This window comes from Hipposideros armiger, unplaced genomic scaffold (genome assembly GCF_001890085.2).
Source record: "Hipposideros armiger isolate ML-2016 unplaced genomic scaffold, ASM189008v1 scaffold_42, whole genome shotgun sequence".
Classification (NCBI taxonomy): Eukaryota; Metazoa; Chordata; class Mammalia; order Chiroptera; family Hipposideridae; genus Hipposideros; species Hipposideros armiger.
In genome coordinates, this window is record NW_017731392.1 from 4648102 (window position 1) to 4666165 (window position 18064).

Sequence of the window (18064 nt, forward strand, 5' to 3'; positions counted from 1 at the left end):
ACTTATTTTGCAGGATTTGGGAAAATAAAGGTAGAATGTTTGAATTGAGTAGATATAATCTTAGAGACAAGCCAATGCGAACACCAGGTGATGCATGAAGAAACAAGACCAAAACACAGTGTACGACCGGCCCTAGGTCACCTTTAAGCTAGAAGCGATCCTGGGTTAGGGAACCGGAGCTTCTGACTTCCTGTCTCAGCATTTTCCTCACAACACGGGCTGCCCTCCATGAAAGACTGAACATCTCCATCATCAGCCTAGCAGGGACAGTGCCAGCACCAGGAATATCCCTGGGATGACCTTGATTCCAACCCCAGGGCCAATGTCATGTGCTTTCATGTTAACAAAGGAAAACCGCAGACATGTTGCAGATTCATAAGAATAATCATTTTACTTTTCACTTTATTCCAAAATAAGTTTTTGTGCATTGTAGCAAGAAAAACAACAGAAATACTGAACCTTACTAGTTTAGTAGAAACAATTTTAAAGAAAGATTCTAATCAATGGACTGTAAGTGGAATTAAAATAAATCATCTAAAATACAAGTCACACATCAATTTATAGACTCCAAGCCTTATTCACATGCATATTTCAGTCCAGCCTCACCACTGCCCTGGGGGTAGGAGGATGAGAACTGCTATCTCCATTGTGTAGGTGCAGAGCTGAACCTCCCAGTGGTCAACAATCTGCCCAAGGGCTGGTACCTATAGGCATCGAGGCCAAGGCCACAGTCATGTTCTCAGCAAATTCAAGGTCTTTCTCAACATGTTAGAGAAGTACAAGAACCTGGATCACTGGGCACATCTGCTTAAAAATGGCCAACCCTGCTTTGTCAAGGTAACTAGACCCAGGGGACTTGGCACAAAACTAAATTTCACAAGAGACTTTGAAAAGCATGGTTTGGCATATGACAGTGAATGGGTTTATAGAGCCCATTCTTGGTTATTTAAAGAAAAGAGGGGGGTGTTTCTGAATAATCTGAGAAAGCAATATTTCCACAGCATGTCAAGGTGGTGGATGGAACTGGTAAATAGACTCTCTGAGATGCCCTGGACCCAACTTCTCCCACCAGGAGACCTGGCCTACTCCTCAATGATGGCCCTGGGTGGGGAACTAGGATTCCTAGAAGCCTCCTCAAAGAAGCGATGGTGATGGCCTGGCGCAAGCAGGCTGACACTGCCCATGGGCTTCCCACAGGTGACAGGCACACTGCTCCTCAGCCCATCCCTTTGGTCTGGCGTTCATGTATGCAGAATCCTCTGGATCTCTCTTCCTGATAATGAGATTTCCCGCCATGATAGTCCAAAGACTTGGGCCTTTTTCCCCATTTCCATAGCTCTCATTTCTAATAATCATTTGAAGCAACCTCTGCCTTCCCTTCACTTTCTTTACTCTCAACACTCACACACACACACACACACACACACACACACACACACACCATTGCAGAGCTGCCCTCCTTAAATACTGTCTGATCACAAACAAAAGTGGGAGTGATGAATGAATGACCCAGCCACGTGCTGCCCCTGTGGTCAGGGCATGTGTGGCGCCACGTGATTTCTACCCTGAGATATTCAGAAATAAGGAACTGCTTCCCCTCACACATCCCCCCTTAGCTTCATTTCTATGCCAACTTGTACCATGCTGGCCTTGGCCAACCCTCCCAAGGGAGCCAGGTCTGATGGCTTTTTGAGAAATGGGATATGAAAAAACATGAGAAGGCAGGGCACCCCAGTCGGGACCCCCTCTCATTTTGAGAGCTGTTACTTTCTGCACTAATAAACTGTCCTCTGTTGCAACAACAACAACAAAAAAAAGATAAGAAGGAAAGACCCTCAGAAATCAAGCCCCTTTCCCAAAATCACAAAGAAAAGCAAATTCTCATTGGGGTCAGGAACAGGACCCAAAGGCTCCTTCTGGGCGCACAGTGACCTCAGTTGGTGCTTCACTGCTTATTAAACCACAAGATCTGAGACTTGGAATGAACCTTATTGGCTCTGTCCCCTAAAAGCACAAATCATCCCAATAGTTTTCCAGACCTGACAATGAAATTTGGATTCGGTAAGAAGCAGCTTGGCATCTCTCCTCATGCCAAGCACAAAACTCTGGTTTTTCAGCTCTGTTCCGCCTCCAGCTCTGCTCCTTGACTGAGCTGCATCATTCCAGGCTGAGTCTGGGCATAAGCCACCACAGTCCTCGCCTCCTCTCCATTTCCTCAGGAGGATGGTGAGGGTTGTGCATGGGCTCCTCGCTTCCTGCGACCGTCTTCACGTATATGTGAGTTTCTTCTTCTCCCATCATAGTCTTCCCATGGGTGGGTACCCTCCTAGGATTCTTGAGGAAACAAACAGGTTTAAAACAAAAATTACAGCAAAGTCTTCCGCTTCTGGCCGATTGGAGTAACAGCAGCCAGATTTATTATCCCCCTGAAACAACCAAAAATCAGACAAAACATCTAAAACAATAGTTTTCAAGACACTGGCCATCAGTCAAGGAGGGACAGTGAGCCTTGAGAGACAGAAAACAAATGAGGAGAGGTCTACAATTGCCTGACCTTGTTGCCTTGGAAGGGATTTTAGGCCATTCAACGTTCTTTTGCTTAATGTTAGCATGCTATCTGTTTTTCTATCCATTTCCTTTTAACCTATTAGTGTCTTTATTTTGAAAGTGAGTTTTAGTAGGCAATATATAGTTGGATCTTGTTTTTATATCTAATCTAAATATCTCTGCCTTTTCATTGAGGTATTAATGTCATTTACATTTAATGGGATTATTGATATGGTTGGGTTTAAATCTGCCATCTTGCTATTTGTTTTCTATATCATCTGCTCATTGTTATTTTTCAAATCGTTTTTCTCCCTTCTCCCATACAGATTTTAGGAGCATCTTATTAAGTTCCATGAAAAAAAAAATCTGTTGAGGTTTGTATTGGATTTACATTTATTATGCAGATCAATTTGAGATTGTTGGGCATCGTTATGCTATTGAGTCTTCCAATCTAGGAGCATGGTATATATAACTACCGTTATTTAGGTCTTATTTAATATCTTTTACTAAAGTTTTATTTTTCTCCATAAAGGAATTATATGTTTTTGTTAGATTTATTCCTCAGCATTCTATATATTTTTATTGCCACTACAAAACAGTATTTTTAAAAGTTACTTTTTCTAATTGATTGTTATTCATTTTTAGAAATGCCAAATTACTCTTGTATACTGATTTTTGTATACAGTAAACTTGTTAGAATCTTGTTAATTCAAATAATTTATCTGTGATAATCATATCATCTGAAAAAAATGACAGTTTTGCTTCTTCTCTTTCAGTTTTATACTTTCTACTTCTTTTTCTTATCCTACTGCATTGACTAGGACCTAAAGTACAATATTGAATAGAAGTGGTAATTGAGAGCATCCTTGTTTTATTTTTTATCTTAAATAGAATTCATTATCATTTTACCCTTAGATATGATGTTTGATATTAATTTTTAAAAAAACATACTGCCTTTCAATTTAGGGAAGTTCCTATTCTGTTTTAGTTTGCTAAGAGTTCACATCACAAAAGGCTGTTTCATTTTTTTAACTCTCTTTTGCTATTCAGATGGTCACATGGTTTTTCTCTTTTCATTTGTCAGTGAAATAAGTTATATTAAATTGATTTTCTGATATTACATCAACCTGGAATTCCTGTCCAGCCAATAAAAATACCGAGAACCCCCTTTGTCCTTGAGTTTGACTTGGTCATCTCTTTTCCACAGGTGCTCATATTGCACTTCTCCTGTACATACAAAAGTCTTTAAAACCCTTGTTTTACTATGTTTGTTTACTGTATGGTGATATATAGTGATTATAACCAAGAGTTCTTACCTCAGCTATCTTGGGATTGTCATCAATTTCTGTAATTTCACATGGCCTCTCACTTTCCTAAGTTGGTATAAACAAACAAACAAACAAATAAATAAATAAAATGAAAGGTTACAGCATTTGCCCGTGACCATGATTAAAATCAATGGTTCTTAAACCTGGGTGCACATTACAATCGCCAGAGAACTTTAAAAAGAAACCACAATAAGCAAACAGATAATAACTCTCCCCTCCCAAAACATAAACAAGAAATACCACTGTGAGTTACTTCAAAAATAATCCAGGGTGGACAGTGTGGGGAAGTGGGTGGGAGTAGAGATGAAATACAATTGGTCATGAGTTGATAATTAAGTTCATTATACTATTCTCTCTACTTTAATATATGTTTAAAATTATCCATAATAAAATTTTGTGGTTTTTTGTTTTAAAGAATAATGCCACAGCTCTATTATCCAGTGGTACTAATTTAATTGATTTTGATGACTGGTATTTTTGTAGCCTCCTAGATGATTTTAAAGTGCACTGAAGGTGGAGAAAATAGTACTTAACTTTTAAATAACACCACCAGCAACCACAATACTCCTTAACGTGTTCAAAGTTTACAGCTTGTCAACACATCTTTATACCCATGGCCTCATTTCATCCTTGCAACTTTGCCTGCCTCTTAAAACAAGGAGGGTAATTTTCATGACTTCTTTTAAGTTGAACTAACCGAGGCACAGAAAAGGTGGTCACTCGTCCAGGATCACATAAATCACAGATTGGCAGAGCCAGGGTTAGAGCCTCGGTTTTCTATCTCTCTGTGAATGCGTACCAGTGTGAGAACACCAGGAATGTTCATAACCAGAGGATGGAATTAGAACCCAGAGTCCACACAACACAGTTATATCACAACCATGGAACCTCACTGGTATCGGTCTGGGTGGCCTTTGCATTCTGACATGGTCCCCAGAGCCATCTGGCATTTGGAAGGGGTGGGGTTGGTAGATTCCCTTGTGATTGATGGGTGTTCAGATTGTGGAAAAGGGCAAAGACAAATAAAGCTGGACATATGCTTACTGGACACCTCAGTACTTGTTTGTCTCCTATCTTTCCTAAGCTTATCTCCATTCTCTTTATGAAGCTTGTGCCTTTTTGTTTCTTGACTTTAGAAAACACATCCACTGTATAGACATGCGTTTGCCATTGCAACAGACATCCCTCTTCACTTTTTGCCACTCCAAATACCATCCTTGTTGCCACGGATTTCCTCAAGGGAGCTGAGGTTGTAATGACAAATCAGCCCCACCTGGAGTGTAACGTCATGAGTCTGAGATAGAAATCGAGGTGCAGAAATGTCCACCATTTGTCCTCAGAAAAGAGACACAGATCCTGACACTCTTTGCCCAAAAAGCATTTCACGAAAATGCCAATTCCTGCCAACACATCCAGACCCAAAGAACCTACAAATCACCTCAGGGGACTCAGCGCTGCTTCTTCTTCGGTGAATCAGAGTGAAGAGTAAAGCCACCAGCAGGGCTGTGGCCACCAGGGACGGGATGCCTGCTGCTAACCCCAGAGAGGGCCCACAGTCCTGGCACAGAGAAAAGCAGAGTCAGCCTCCACCAGAATAAAGGAAACGTTCAATTGCTTCAAAATAAAACAAAACAAAAATGTTCAGGAACCCTTTATACCAAAACAAAAGGATAATGAAATACTGTGAAAATGTTTGCAATGTACATGACAAATGTCTCATTTTCATAGGACTTAATTTACATAGTTTAAGTCAATTGGAAAAAGGGCGATAATCCAGTTGAAAAAATGCACAAAGGATAGGAACAGTCCATTCTTAGGAACAGAAACACAAATGTCTCATCAATACTGCAAAAGCTGAGATACATTTCAATGTATCAGCCAAAAGTATTGTAAAAGGTTTTATTACATTCCACGCCATTTTTCTTTTTCTCTTTTTTTACTTATTTGCACTCAATGCATTGATTAATTTTCAAATTCCCATTTCCCTTTGATCTGAGTGGACATAGCCATGCTTATATCCACATAAGTTTTCAGATTTGCAGATTATCTGGAAATATCAAAGATAATCTGCAAAATCCCCTTAAATGTGCAATTCTCATATATAACACATACACAGAAAAGTATATAAATCATAAATATGTAGCTTGATGACTTTTCACATGATGAACCCATCCATGTAACCAGCACCCGAATGAAGAAACAGAACATTACCACACCCAAGAAGCCCCCTCATGTTCCCTTCTAGTCACCCCATGTGTAACCACTCTCCTGAAATCTATCACCATACATTTGTTTTGTCTGTTTTTCAACGTCATCTAAATGCACATAGCAAGAATGCACAGTAAGTCCTTACTTAACGGCGCCAATTGCTTCTTGGAACTGCAGCGAAACAATGTAGAGTGAAACCAATTTTACCATGGACTAATTAATATAAACAAGAGTTAAGTCCCCACAGTATCTCATCAACGCTATAACAAAATGATGTTGAACAAAACGACGTTGTTTGAGGACCTGCCGTATGCTTGCATCCAGCTTCTTTAGCTCAACGCTTTGTGAAATCCATCTGTGAGTTTGCAAACTCTCCCCCACTTTTGAGCTGAGATGGTCACAAGAATAATACTTGAGCCAGATTCTGTGCTTAGTGACAGTTCACACATCAAACTCTTTATCTATTCCTCAAAATAAATGCACAAGATGGATACAACATTATTATCCCCATTTTATAAATGACCAAAACCAAGGCTCCAAAATTTAACTGACATACTTACCACTTCTTTCCCACCTGTAACAACTGGGGAGGATGTCTGTGTGGAAAAAGTACATACATCTTAAGAAAGCAAAATCCATAGAATGCGTATTATACCAGACAGTCTATCAAAGGCGAAGCTATATGCCTAAAGTTTGCCCCTTTGCTCAACATTCTATTAACAACAACAAATGACAACAGCTGCCAAACAGAACCTTACTTGATTGCTTCCCAGGTAAGACGGAATTAAATTTGGCTACAAATTTAATTGAGTTGAGAAATTCAGTTGAGGCCTGTGTTATTCCCCCTGTGGATTTGCCATAACATTATTTTACACCTCAGAAGGACTTGCCCTTGTCCCTAGCCGCCACATCCTTCCCAGCACACTTTGGGCCTACCTGTCCCCATTGCTTGAGGGAAAAAACATAAAGACTGGTGGAAGCGAGGGTCTTTATGGATGCCCTATTGTATTCAGACATGCAGTGAAGCAAATGGCTTTGGGCGGATCTGAAGTTGTGAACTCTCCATGTTACTGAGGTGGTTCCACTTTGAATGAATACAGGGCATGTTTCCACTTCACATCTCCACTCAAGGAGGGGTACTGGATCTCACCATTTATGAGCTATTTCAGGTGACAGTCTTACCTGGATCAATAAACCTCAGCTAAGAGATTTACTGTACATTTCTTATACGTTAGCAACTAACCTGTGAAAATTATGCTAAAGCGGTGTAGTGTGGGGTTAAGTGCAGGTCCTGGGCTCACTGCCTGGAGTGGAATGAAGATGTCTCCACGCATAGGCTAAGGGGCCCCATTTCTTCATCTATAAAACAGGGATGTTAGAACCTATCCCAGAGCTGTGGTGAGTACCAGAAGTATGAGCTTTTGTCGTTCCTTTAAACGTGGCAAAGCTCTGGTCAGGCCTGTTATTTATTTAATATTCTCACCAACCTCAGTAGTATCTTGGAGTTCCTGGGGCTTAGGATTTTGACAATTATTGTCTCTATTTAAAACAAACAAACCAAAAAAAGAACTAGATCTCAGAAATTATGGGATTTTGTCCAAAGTTCCTCAGATAACCATAAATCTAACTTGAACTTGAGTGTTCGAATTCCAAGCCTAGACCTCGTTCGCAGAGAGCTCCCACCAAAGGAGGATTGTAATAAAGGAGGCATTGATATTTGGTACTTAAATGGTTACAGTTTTATCTAAATACAACCTCACCCCCCACCCCCATATTACCTTAATGCTGCATTTGCCTAAAGTGTTCAGTTTCTCTGGGTTGTGATAAGAGTCCAATATCAGGTAAGATGTTCTATCTTCAGGTTACACAAATTTACTTGGGCTGGATTTAACCCCCCAGAAAAGAGTTAACTATAAGGATTCAGGGGTGCTTCATAGAGCCCCAAAGCAGCAGGAATCTGGCTTCTCCAGGGACCGGAGCTAGGGACTAGGAACTTGTCGGGACCAAAGCCATTCCTCCTGGGATCTCTCCATCTCTCCAGGGCACGTGGCCTTTCACTTGTGCTCTTCTCTATTTGCTTCCTTCTTTTTCTCTCCAGATGAATTTTCCTGCCCTCATGAGCACCTGCTAATCGTATGAGCTAATGCTTAGGGAGTACTTACTATGTGCCAGGCTGTTCAAGTACTTTTGCTGTTACCACTCATTTATTCGTCACAACAGCCAGTGAAGCAGGACTATAATGATCCCCATTTTACAGATGAGAAGACTGAGGCGCAGAGAAGTGAAATAACTTGTGGAGGTCACATAGCCCTAAGTGGCAGGCACCGAGTGGGTGGCTCCAGGATCCAAGCTCTAACCACAGTGATACATTGCCTTCCATGACCAAGTGCAGCACCCAACCCAGTTTTTGTACTTGACAGTTTCTGATTAGCCAGGTATCCACCTCTCCCCAATGCCCCAGTGTGCTGGCATTTCAGATGCACCAAAAGGGAAGGGTTATGTGATAGAAACATAACCAGGTAGGGTGACCAACCTTCCTGGTTTTCCAAAGGGGCTGCCTAGGTTGCAGCACGTTCAATGCTAAAACCAAACAGTCCCAGGCACACTGGATGGCTGGGCATCCAACATAGGGTCCAAGGGAGTAGGAGACAGTTCTCAGAGGAATGGGCTGTTAACCATGGAAGATCTCTAAAAGGTGACAGCTAGCATCATAAGGACTTCTTGCTCACTCACTCACCTCTACCGCTCCAAGCAATGGCGTCTTGCTTCTCTGAGTCTTGTCACAGGGTAGCCCAAGTGAGGACAAGACAGAACCTGGGGTCTCTACAGACCTTCTGAGTTGGAGCAGCCAGGGGAAAGTTCCAGCAGTGACCATATTAAAAGGTTTTCACAGTTAAGGAGCGAGATCAGGTAATTTGTCTGCAGACAACAGGCAGAGGCTGAAGCAGGGAGCAGAGCAAGTCAGGGAGGTTCAGATGGCAGGGCCCCACCAGAGGGTGGAGCAGGTGCCCGGGGGGGTGGGGGACAGATGTCCAGGGCAGCCAGCAGTGGGCCCCAGAAGGCCAGCAGTGAGTCACGAGGTTCTGCCTTCCTGCTGCTCTCCAGAACCGTGCNAAAAATATTTCCATGCATTTTTTTCCATCTTTCTTTGTATTCTTCTTCTTCTTTTTTTTTTTTTTTACTCCCAAGCAATCATTTTAATCAGGCATAGTCCTCTGGGGGGCATATTCAGATCTTTAAAAAATATAACCTTTAACTTTTTGCAAAGACTTTATTTAAAATAATGCTGATTCATCCCAAAGGAATTCTGATGCTCGGGAGCTATCTAGGCTCTCACTGAAAATGCTCTCGTGCTCTGTCCTGTGTTCCATACCAACCAAACAGGACTTAGGGTTATGTAAACATTATTTAAAATTATTCCAACATAAATACTCTTTTAAAGCTACATACCACAGCTTTTAGCTCATAATGCCCATAGATGCCTTAATGAAATGCCATTCAAAACTACCTCACTGTTTAACGTTTACCTGGAGGTTCTAAAATTATGTAAACAACATCCTCCACACTTCTCTAGAACAAGTGCCCGGTGGTGAATTCTGATTGCAAGGTGGCGATTGGATAGCAGTCTGTCTGAGCACAGTCACCGATGCACTCTTTAACCTAATCGGCGACAGGAAGTCAGTCCCAGGTAGACTTGTTCCACAGGGTGTTGATTCTTACATAACTTACAATTCACCAGTTTTCAACAGTGTTCACCCCACGAGGGACCGGAACTAGTCCCTCACAGGAGGTTTTTGCACATTTTGCAAATGCAGTTTGAGTTGGTTGTCAAGGAGTCAAGGTCAACTACAGCAAGTGCCTCCACAGCTGAAGGGAGGAAGAAAGGCTCTTCTGAGCCCATGGAATCCCCAGCACAGGGGGCGTCTTCTCAAAGCCATCGAGTGAGGGAGTATCAGGAGGAGCCAGGATGTGTTCTTCTCGGCAAACTGGGGACCCTCGCCAGCAAATGTTCTACCGAAATTCACAGCAGATGCCTTAGCCTCCTGATGTCATTAGGGATGGCGGGGACGTCACAGCCGGGAGGGAGGGTNTGGGGGACAGATGTCCAGGGCAGCCAGCAGTGGGCCCCAGAAGGCCAGCAGTGAGTCACGAGGTTCTGCCTTCCTGCTGCTCTCCAGAACCGTGCCTCCTCGTTACAGTAAACATGAGCCCTGGCTGAGGTGTCCTCTTACCAGGTAGGTTCCATTTATTCTCTCCGAATAATCATACGACTTATCAGAAACATTTGACACAGCCAACCCCACTGAAAAACTGGGCCAGGACAATGCCAAGCCCAATCACAGCAGCACCACTGGTCAGAAAACAACCCCAGCAGTAACATGAGAACAGAAGATGGAAGATCAATTCTTGATTCAACCTGTGCTCCATCATCTATAGAAATCTCTCTTTTGACTTGCAGCTAAATGTCATAATCAAAAGCCATAAAATGTTCATTCTTGTTGACCTCCACATTCCCCTTCCAGATTATATACTAAGGACATCATCTTAAGTGAAGATAAAGATTTATCTATACCTGTGTTGATCACAAAATTATTCCTAATTGTGATTAATCAATTAAGGAAATAATTCTCTTGAAGAAATATCATGTGGCCATCCTCAGTTATGGTTATAAAGGCTGATGGAAAACACTTATCATGTAAAATTATATGTAAAGGAATTATATGTGCAAAGACAACAAAAGTCAAAATCTACATAGAGGCTAAAGGACTGGAAGGAGTGATGTTTTCTGCGGATGGGAGTTTAGGTGGGGGTTTTTGTTTTTATTTTTTTCCTTTTTGCTGTTTTCCTTTTCAACATGCATTTTTATAATTGAAAAAATTTCTCTCAGCAGCCGCAACTCTTCCTAAGGGCCTTTGAAGAACTGTGTATGCCATTGCTCCCCATGGCGTATGTGATGGTGAAAGCTCTGCATCGGTGTTTGCCGACCTGCCTGGTGAATGAGGGCAGCTGTACTTACCGTGTTGGCGGGCAGTGTGAAGTTCAGTGAAAAACTCTGCAAAAGAGAAGAAAACATTCAAGCTCCCGGGAATGGTCAGCCAGGCGCCTACCTGACCCCTCCACTAAATGTCACTGATTCTGGAAGATTCCAAGACAAGTCACCGATCCCATAGGCTCAGTCAGCCTCAGGGTCCTCTCCCAGTCTAGGCCCCCAAAAAGAGCAGAGGAACAGAGGAGCCTGAGGCCATCGGTTCTTCCCTCAGTGTCAAGTCAATTTGTCCCCTTGCCCCTCCCAGGTCCTCAACCAGAGCTAGACTAAGGGGCCAGCCAGCAGGGCTATTGCCTCAGGAATCCCAATCGAAAAGGGCAGCAAAAACATTACTAGAAATTCAGCAATGTGCTGGAATAAATTTTTTTTCCTAGAACTTCTTTCAGGAATGGAACGGTGTGAATTTAGAAGTACTTGGTACTTTCTGCTAGAGCTAGGTAATAAAATCCCCAAGGGACACGCTCCAACAAGAACTCCTGCTCTAAGGAGATGTTCTGAACCCCCTTCCCAGGAGAGAGAACCTGAGAAAGACAAGGCTTCCATTTTTGCTGAGTCTGAGGAAGAGGTTCTGGACTGGAGCTGAGCTGGTCAGGACGACAGAAGAGAAGCTAACCCTTCTCTCCCCTCCCCTCACTCAGCACACATGCAGCCTCACCTCTTCCCCAAATATGGAGTCAATATTTAAAGACCGGGGCTCAGTGGGGCACCAAATTGTTAGCCTGCCCAAATGCCCATATATCTGGGTCAGGCCCTGCCCAGGGCTTCTGCTGGCTTCTTCCTCCTCCCTGTCCCCGTCTTCTTTCACTGCATTTAGGGTTCATGGATGCCAGTCTTTCTGATGCTGCTTTTCACCAAGACCACGAGAGACATTCTTCTAGGACAACATAAGAGCAAGTGGGCCACCATAGGTCAGGGGCTTCTTGCTCAAGGGACCGAACACTGCCCTTCATGCTAATACCAAGCGAGCCCACAGAGGCTGCAAGGACACTTGCTGGCCACTGAATGCAGCTGCCCAGAGCCTTAGCTCATCAGCGAGGAGTGGACACTGATGTCAGCAGGCCCAAGACAAAGCTTCCTTTGGAGGGACGGCAGAAGGGAGGAGCAGCAACAAGCAGGCCATTGCGTGGGCTGTTTATCAACATTTGGATGACGACGATTTTGGCCACCTTCAGAAAGACATTCATGTTGTGTAGAAACACACTACAGTGCTCTCATGGAGAGAAAAACATCACGTAAATTTGTTCTTTACAGAGGCAGCAGGGTGGGGTGAGGCAGCCCTGGGTTTGGAGTCACCTCATGGGGATCTGGGTCCAGATTCAGCCACTTGCCAGCTGTGTGGCCTTGGAAAAGTGACTTGAACTCCCCACTCTCCATTGCCTCACAACAAATCTGTTCTCCCAGGCTCGGGGTTTCCATTCTCAAAATGGGAATATGGTTTACTTGCCCTGCCCATCTCACAAGATAAGCCCCAAAGAAATAACATTTGTGGCACCTCCCTCTAAACGGTAAAACACTCCAGGCATATGAGTGTTTGTGTGGTGTCATGTTCTTCCTGACCTGGCCAGCACAGAGAGAGCACAGTGAAGACACTGGGACGTTCTTGGATGGAATCACATGCATCGATCAGCAATAGTCAAAGTATTGGAATTTGGTACAATACGCATTGCTCAAATACTCTTACTGGTAGTCTGAGCACAATTTAATATCTACATAATGGTTCCAAAGGCACTGTAGGGTCTCAGTGGCTGAGTGTCACTTGTTATAAGTTTGCTGTTTGGGAGGAGAAGGAAGGAAAGATGGGATCCTTACTCACTGTTGCTGAGGGTGTGCTGTGTGTCAGACATTGCACTCAGAGCCTCCCCACGAGGGGAGTTCTCTCATCCCTACATCGTGGGTGAGAGAACTGAGACCACGCTGGTTTCTGAAGGTCACCTGCTGGTGAGTGGTAGAGGCTGGGTTAGATCAGAGATCTGCCTAACTCCAAAGCCTGAATTCCACTCCTTTACATAATCTCTTTCATAAAGGCATCATGGAAGCCTCTTCTGTTTTCCCTCCTAACTTAGCAAACTTCATTTGATTGAGACTCAACCCAATTTATATCACAAGTCAATCAATAAATGAAGATGGAAAGTTTCTGATGCAACTTACAAATATCTGTGTTTCTGATCAGGTAGCAGAAAGCACACAGAACAATAAGAATAAAAGCATTGACTGGACCCACTGATTCAGCTGGGAAATGAATTTAGCTGAAACATCTAGTTTGTACTCTTGTTGTATGTGGGTGTTAGAAACAAACCTTAATATTAAAATAAAAGGTGAGATCAGCAAATACTTGATGAGAATTTTTTAAAAAATGATTAGAGCTTTGCATATAGGTACATAATTTAAAACCAAGCCCCTTGACTTCATTGTACCAAGGACAGAATTCTATTAGAATTAGAATATGTGAGCTTTAAAAATTGTTTTTATAGAGAGAATGAGTTAGGTTGAGAAAAGGTGCTAGCTCTCACTTACCATTCCGATAGTCTCCCAAGAACCTTCTCCAAACACTGCCCTCGGCAAGCTCCTTTCTCACTGGTGTTATTGGCTTGTGTCTCACATTTGTAGGAATATCCAGTTGGGAGAGCAAGGGTGATAGGGCAAGAGGTGGCTCCAAGGGAGCCCTGGCCAAGCCATTTATGGTCAGGGGAGTAGCCAAGTTCTCGGCCCATCCCTCAGGGAAGATGGCCTGCTCCATGGCCACCGTGTATGGCCTGGGTCATCAAACCCTTTGCCTTTATTTTTGGTCCTTCTTACTTTTCAGGCCCCTTCTTTCATTAAACGTTCAACTCAGCCAAGAACCCACAGCTGGCCTGAGAGCTGGGAGGCTCCTGCAGCTGGGAGCGCTTTAGAAACAATGGGTTACACAGGCTGAGGCTGGCTGCTTCATTCTCAGCTGCCAGGCATCAGCGCTGACCACTGTCCCAGCAATGGTGGAGTCAATACGCTCCCAGCATCTCTGCAGAGAATGCCTACGGAATGGGTGTTGGAACCCACTCTGTATTTGAGGCAGGGCTGTAGCTGGCACAGTGAACACACTCCCTGGTGGATGAGCTGCCTGGCAGTGAGTTTGGTCTCACCCCTTTCTGTTCTCACACTGAGTGGAGACCCTCCTAGAGCTGGAGGAGGCCGGTGACATGTGCTGCTTTCTGTTTCTTACTAGTTCTCTGTTAGGAGTTTGCTTCTTTAAAACGGTGAACTAATTGGAGTCCCATGCCAATGAAACAACAGGATTAAGACCAATAAATCTGATCATTTAAATGAGTACATTCCTTCCTATAGTCAACAAATCTTTTTGACACCTTCTATCTGCTGAGCACTGTTCTGGGCACAGTCCTCAACATTGGTGATGAAGACAAATGAAGACTCAGCTTTTAGGGAGTCTATGTTCCAGCAAGGGCAGGCAGACAATGATCAGAACAAGTGAAACCACTGTGGGGGACAAACGGGGACGGGAGGGGTGGGGGGGAGAGTTAGCAGAGTCACCAGGAGGCGGTTGACTTCAGATGTCCCCAAGAGATGACATTTAGCTGCGTGTGAAAGATGGAAAGAGTGTCCCAGGCACAGGAAACAGCAGACTCAAAACCCTGGAGCTGAAGCAGGTGTGGTGCGCCCACAGAACTGGAAGAAGCAACATAAACCAGGGAGTGACCCCGGAAGGGGTTAAGGATAGAGTGAGTTAGGGACCTAAGATGCGAGCGTGGAGGGCACAGTAAGATTTCCATTGCAGAGCAATGGGAAACCTTTCAAGGATTTTAAGTGAGATGGGAGCCTGACCTAACTGATGGTTGACAAAACTCACCTGGCTTCTCTGTGGATTACAGGGGACAAGAGTGTTTACCCGGAGACTATTTAGCAGAGTCCAAGTGAGTGATGATGGTGGCTGCCCTGGGATGGGGCAGCGGGAGTGACGAGCAGGGAGTGGGTTTGTGACTTAGTGTGGAGGCAGCAGAGGCAGTGAGACTTGATGATGGAAAAAAAACGTGGGGCAGGGGAGGTAAGAGAAGATGAGGGAGAGAGCAGAATGAAGCCGACGCCTGGGTTCGAGGCTTTACGAACAGGAAATAGAGGCACCATTTGTTTAGTCAGGGAATACTGGAGAACAGGTTTGGGATGTGGGACCCAGGCACTGGGATACTGTCCAAACAAGACCATCGTGGTCTCTGTCTCATGAGGCTTCCAGTTCCCGACTCCTCAGCGGTGCCCAAACTGCATCTACTGGCACCTGTATGTCATGGAGACGTAGTTCAGGCAGACCTGTGTTTAAAGCCTTAGCTGCCATTCTGGAAGCTGAGTGGTCTTAGGCAAGTGAGGTAACTCCTTCCAGCCTCAGTCCCAAGCTATAAAGTGGGATGATACAGTTAACAATGACTGGACTATTTAAATCAGCACAACTGGCACGAATTATACTTCCAATTGAGTTTGGTGGCATAGAATCACACCTGAACCAAATAACTAGAGCAAGGAACTCCAGTTCATGGACCTAGTCTCTTCTGGCTAGGCTGTCTGCAGATGGGCAAGGCCAGTGATGTCCTTTTAGACACTTTTTATTTGCTATGCATCCACTGGTCACCAGCTCTCCTCTCCCTCTGATGGACACATTATTCCTTTAGAAGAATTGGTAAGACCACTCATCAGTGGTGCCCTGGCCTAAGTGTCTGCATCAGCCATAGTTTCCCGGTCACAAGCATCACAATGGACTCTGATTTGATTTAAGAAGAAGGGGGATTTATTGGTTGGGTGTAGTGGAGCTCACAGAAAGAACAGAGGGCCTGGAAATCAGGCTCTGGGGAGGCAGAGCTAGGCTGCTCCTGAGGCTTCAGCCACAGGGACTCCTAGACACTCCTCTCAGGATATCCTACCAGGGAAAAGGAGCTCCAAAATATCTCAGTCCTTTTGCCCCGTGATCAAGACTCCAGTTCCAGGACGAGGGTCTGATTGGTCCAGCCTTGGTCATGTGCCCAAAGAGGACCTGCCACCTGGCTGATGGTCTGCCCAGTGCAGGTCCCTCCCACATGAGAAAAGGAGGTTCTGCAAAAAGAAACTTGGCACCATCAACCAAAAATGAGGGAATAGGTGAAGTGATGGGCTCTCCTCCTACGGAAATATTAGGCCTGAGAATTATCACCTTAGAAATCGCGGAAGGTATACCCTTAGTGGGTGAGAGGTTAGGGACACCAACTCTAAGATTCTCTGATCATTTGTATTTTGCCACCATTTAAATTTGTACAAGCCCCATCACACTGATGGCTTGCCAGGCAACTACTGGTCAGTTTACAAAGCGGGTTCATTCTAAACGATAGGTGGCCTTCTTCTGATTTTTAAAAATCTGTATCTAAAATGTCAGTATGGAAGTAGTGATGAAGTAAAATGTTAAACAGGATTCTGGTCATTTCCTGAGCTATGAAAGTCACATGTGAGAATCATCAGTGGGGTCCACCAGATATTTCTAATTCACCTCATTCTTCACCTGAAGAAGAGCGCTATGAGTAGCTTTGGCCAATGACATGGGAATAGAAGTGATAGTCACTTGTGGGCATTGTAAGAGCCAGTGTGTGATTTGTCGTGCTCTCTTCCTCTTCCTAGGAATCAGCAACGCTGTAGAAAGCAGCTGCTCCATCAGCCCGGCCCCGGCCTGACTGAGGATGATGTAGCAGAGCTTCCAGATACCAGACGTGAACGTGTAATGTGAACAGGAAATAAGCCTTATTATGTAAAGCCCCTGACATCAAGGGGTTGTCTTTGTTGCAGTATAAGCTACCTTATCCTGACCTGTACATCAAGCAGTCATATCCTTATCACTGGGGCTCATCCTTTAGGTATTAGTGACTGCAAAAGGCAGGAAGTCATAAAACCTTGACACTCTATAGCACAAAACAATTGCATGTGTTAGCTAGCGTTGCATTAAGACGAGTGTTTTTAAAAACGTAGTTCCCTATTGTCCTTCCTTGATATGACCCCGTAGAACTCCAAACATACCCAATAGTCTCTTCATCTGGTCAACCTAAAAAGGCTGTCCTCCATGAGATGGGAGTCTCTGTCCTGTGTGAGAAATGACCCTGTATCAGTCAGGGTCCCCACAGGAAATGAGCGATACACTCAACTTGCCGTGTTTAAAGGGGGCTTATTAAAACACTGAAAAGGTCCCTTTGGGGGATAATGCAGTACCCCAGAGTTAGGCCAGCAGAATGTCATTACCACCCCTAGGCCTGAAGGGACGAGTGGAAGGAGAGGGCCACTTTATAAGAGCCATGACCTTCAGTGTTAGAGGTCAGATGTGGTCCTCAGGCACAAAACCAGGTGGGGGAGAGTGGAGAGAGGGACAAACAGAAGATGTCTGCCACATCTAGCAAAACTGCCGGAGCAAACATCTCCACAACACTTATGTTGCCAAATTTCCAGCCTGTTCGGATCCAAGAAAGAGGGCAGCTTTGAAGCCACCTTTAGCTTTGCTCATGACCGCCTGCCTGGGACAATAAGGAGCTCTGTGCTGGAGCCAGGTCCTGGGTACTCACCAGAGAGCCGGGGGCCGTAGAGAAGGTCCCCCCCCTTTCTCTCTTCCCCAAGTTCTTGTGGTACTGGGCAAAAATCCTCATCAAGAGGAACAATCTTATCGGAACTGGTAATACGAACCCAGGACACATCAATCGATCCACATTCTTTAATGAAACAATTCTTTCTAGACAGAGACATATGTTGGCGCCTCTCCACTTTCTCTTTGAAATTGACAACACCTCATGAAATGTAAAGTTACACAAAATTAACATTACAATCTATTTCTAGATAACACTCGAAACAGTTTTTCTTTTTTAAAAAGAAACCTTTTAGGCATTTGGGGTTATTTTTCAGTTCAGTCTACAAAGGAAACTTAAAAACCACCTGCTGGAGCCAAGGG

The 18064-nt window shown here is 44.1% G+C and overlaps 1 protein-coding gene across 1 annotated transcript; it reads right to left on the reverse strand.

Annotated features, from left to right (window-relative positions):
- Positions 1-371: 371 nt before the first annotated feature.
- On the reverse strand, positions 372-13926 carry OPALIN (oligodendrocytic myelin paranodal and inner loop protein). Its single transcript, XM_019638997.1, has 6 exons — positions 13645-13926; positions 11101-11136; positions 6644-6679; positions 5314-5433; positions 3864-3920; positions 372-2334 (listed from the first exon to the last, which is right to left on the reverse strand). Exons 1-6 carry the CDS (start codon positions 13645-13647, stop codon positions 2158-2160), a joined length of 429 nt encoding a protein of 142 aa, XP_019494542.1. The 5' UTR covers positions 13648-13926; the 3' UTR covers positions 372-2157.
- Between the last annotated feature and the right edge of the window lie 4138 nt (positions 13927-18064).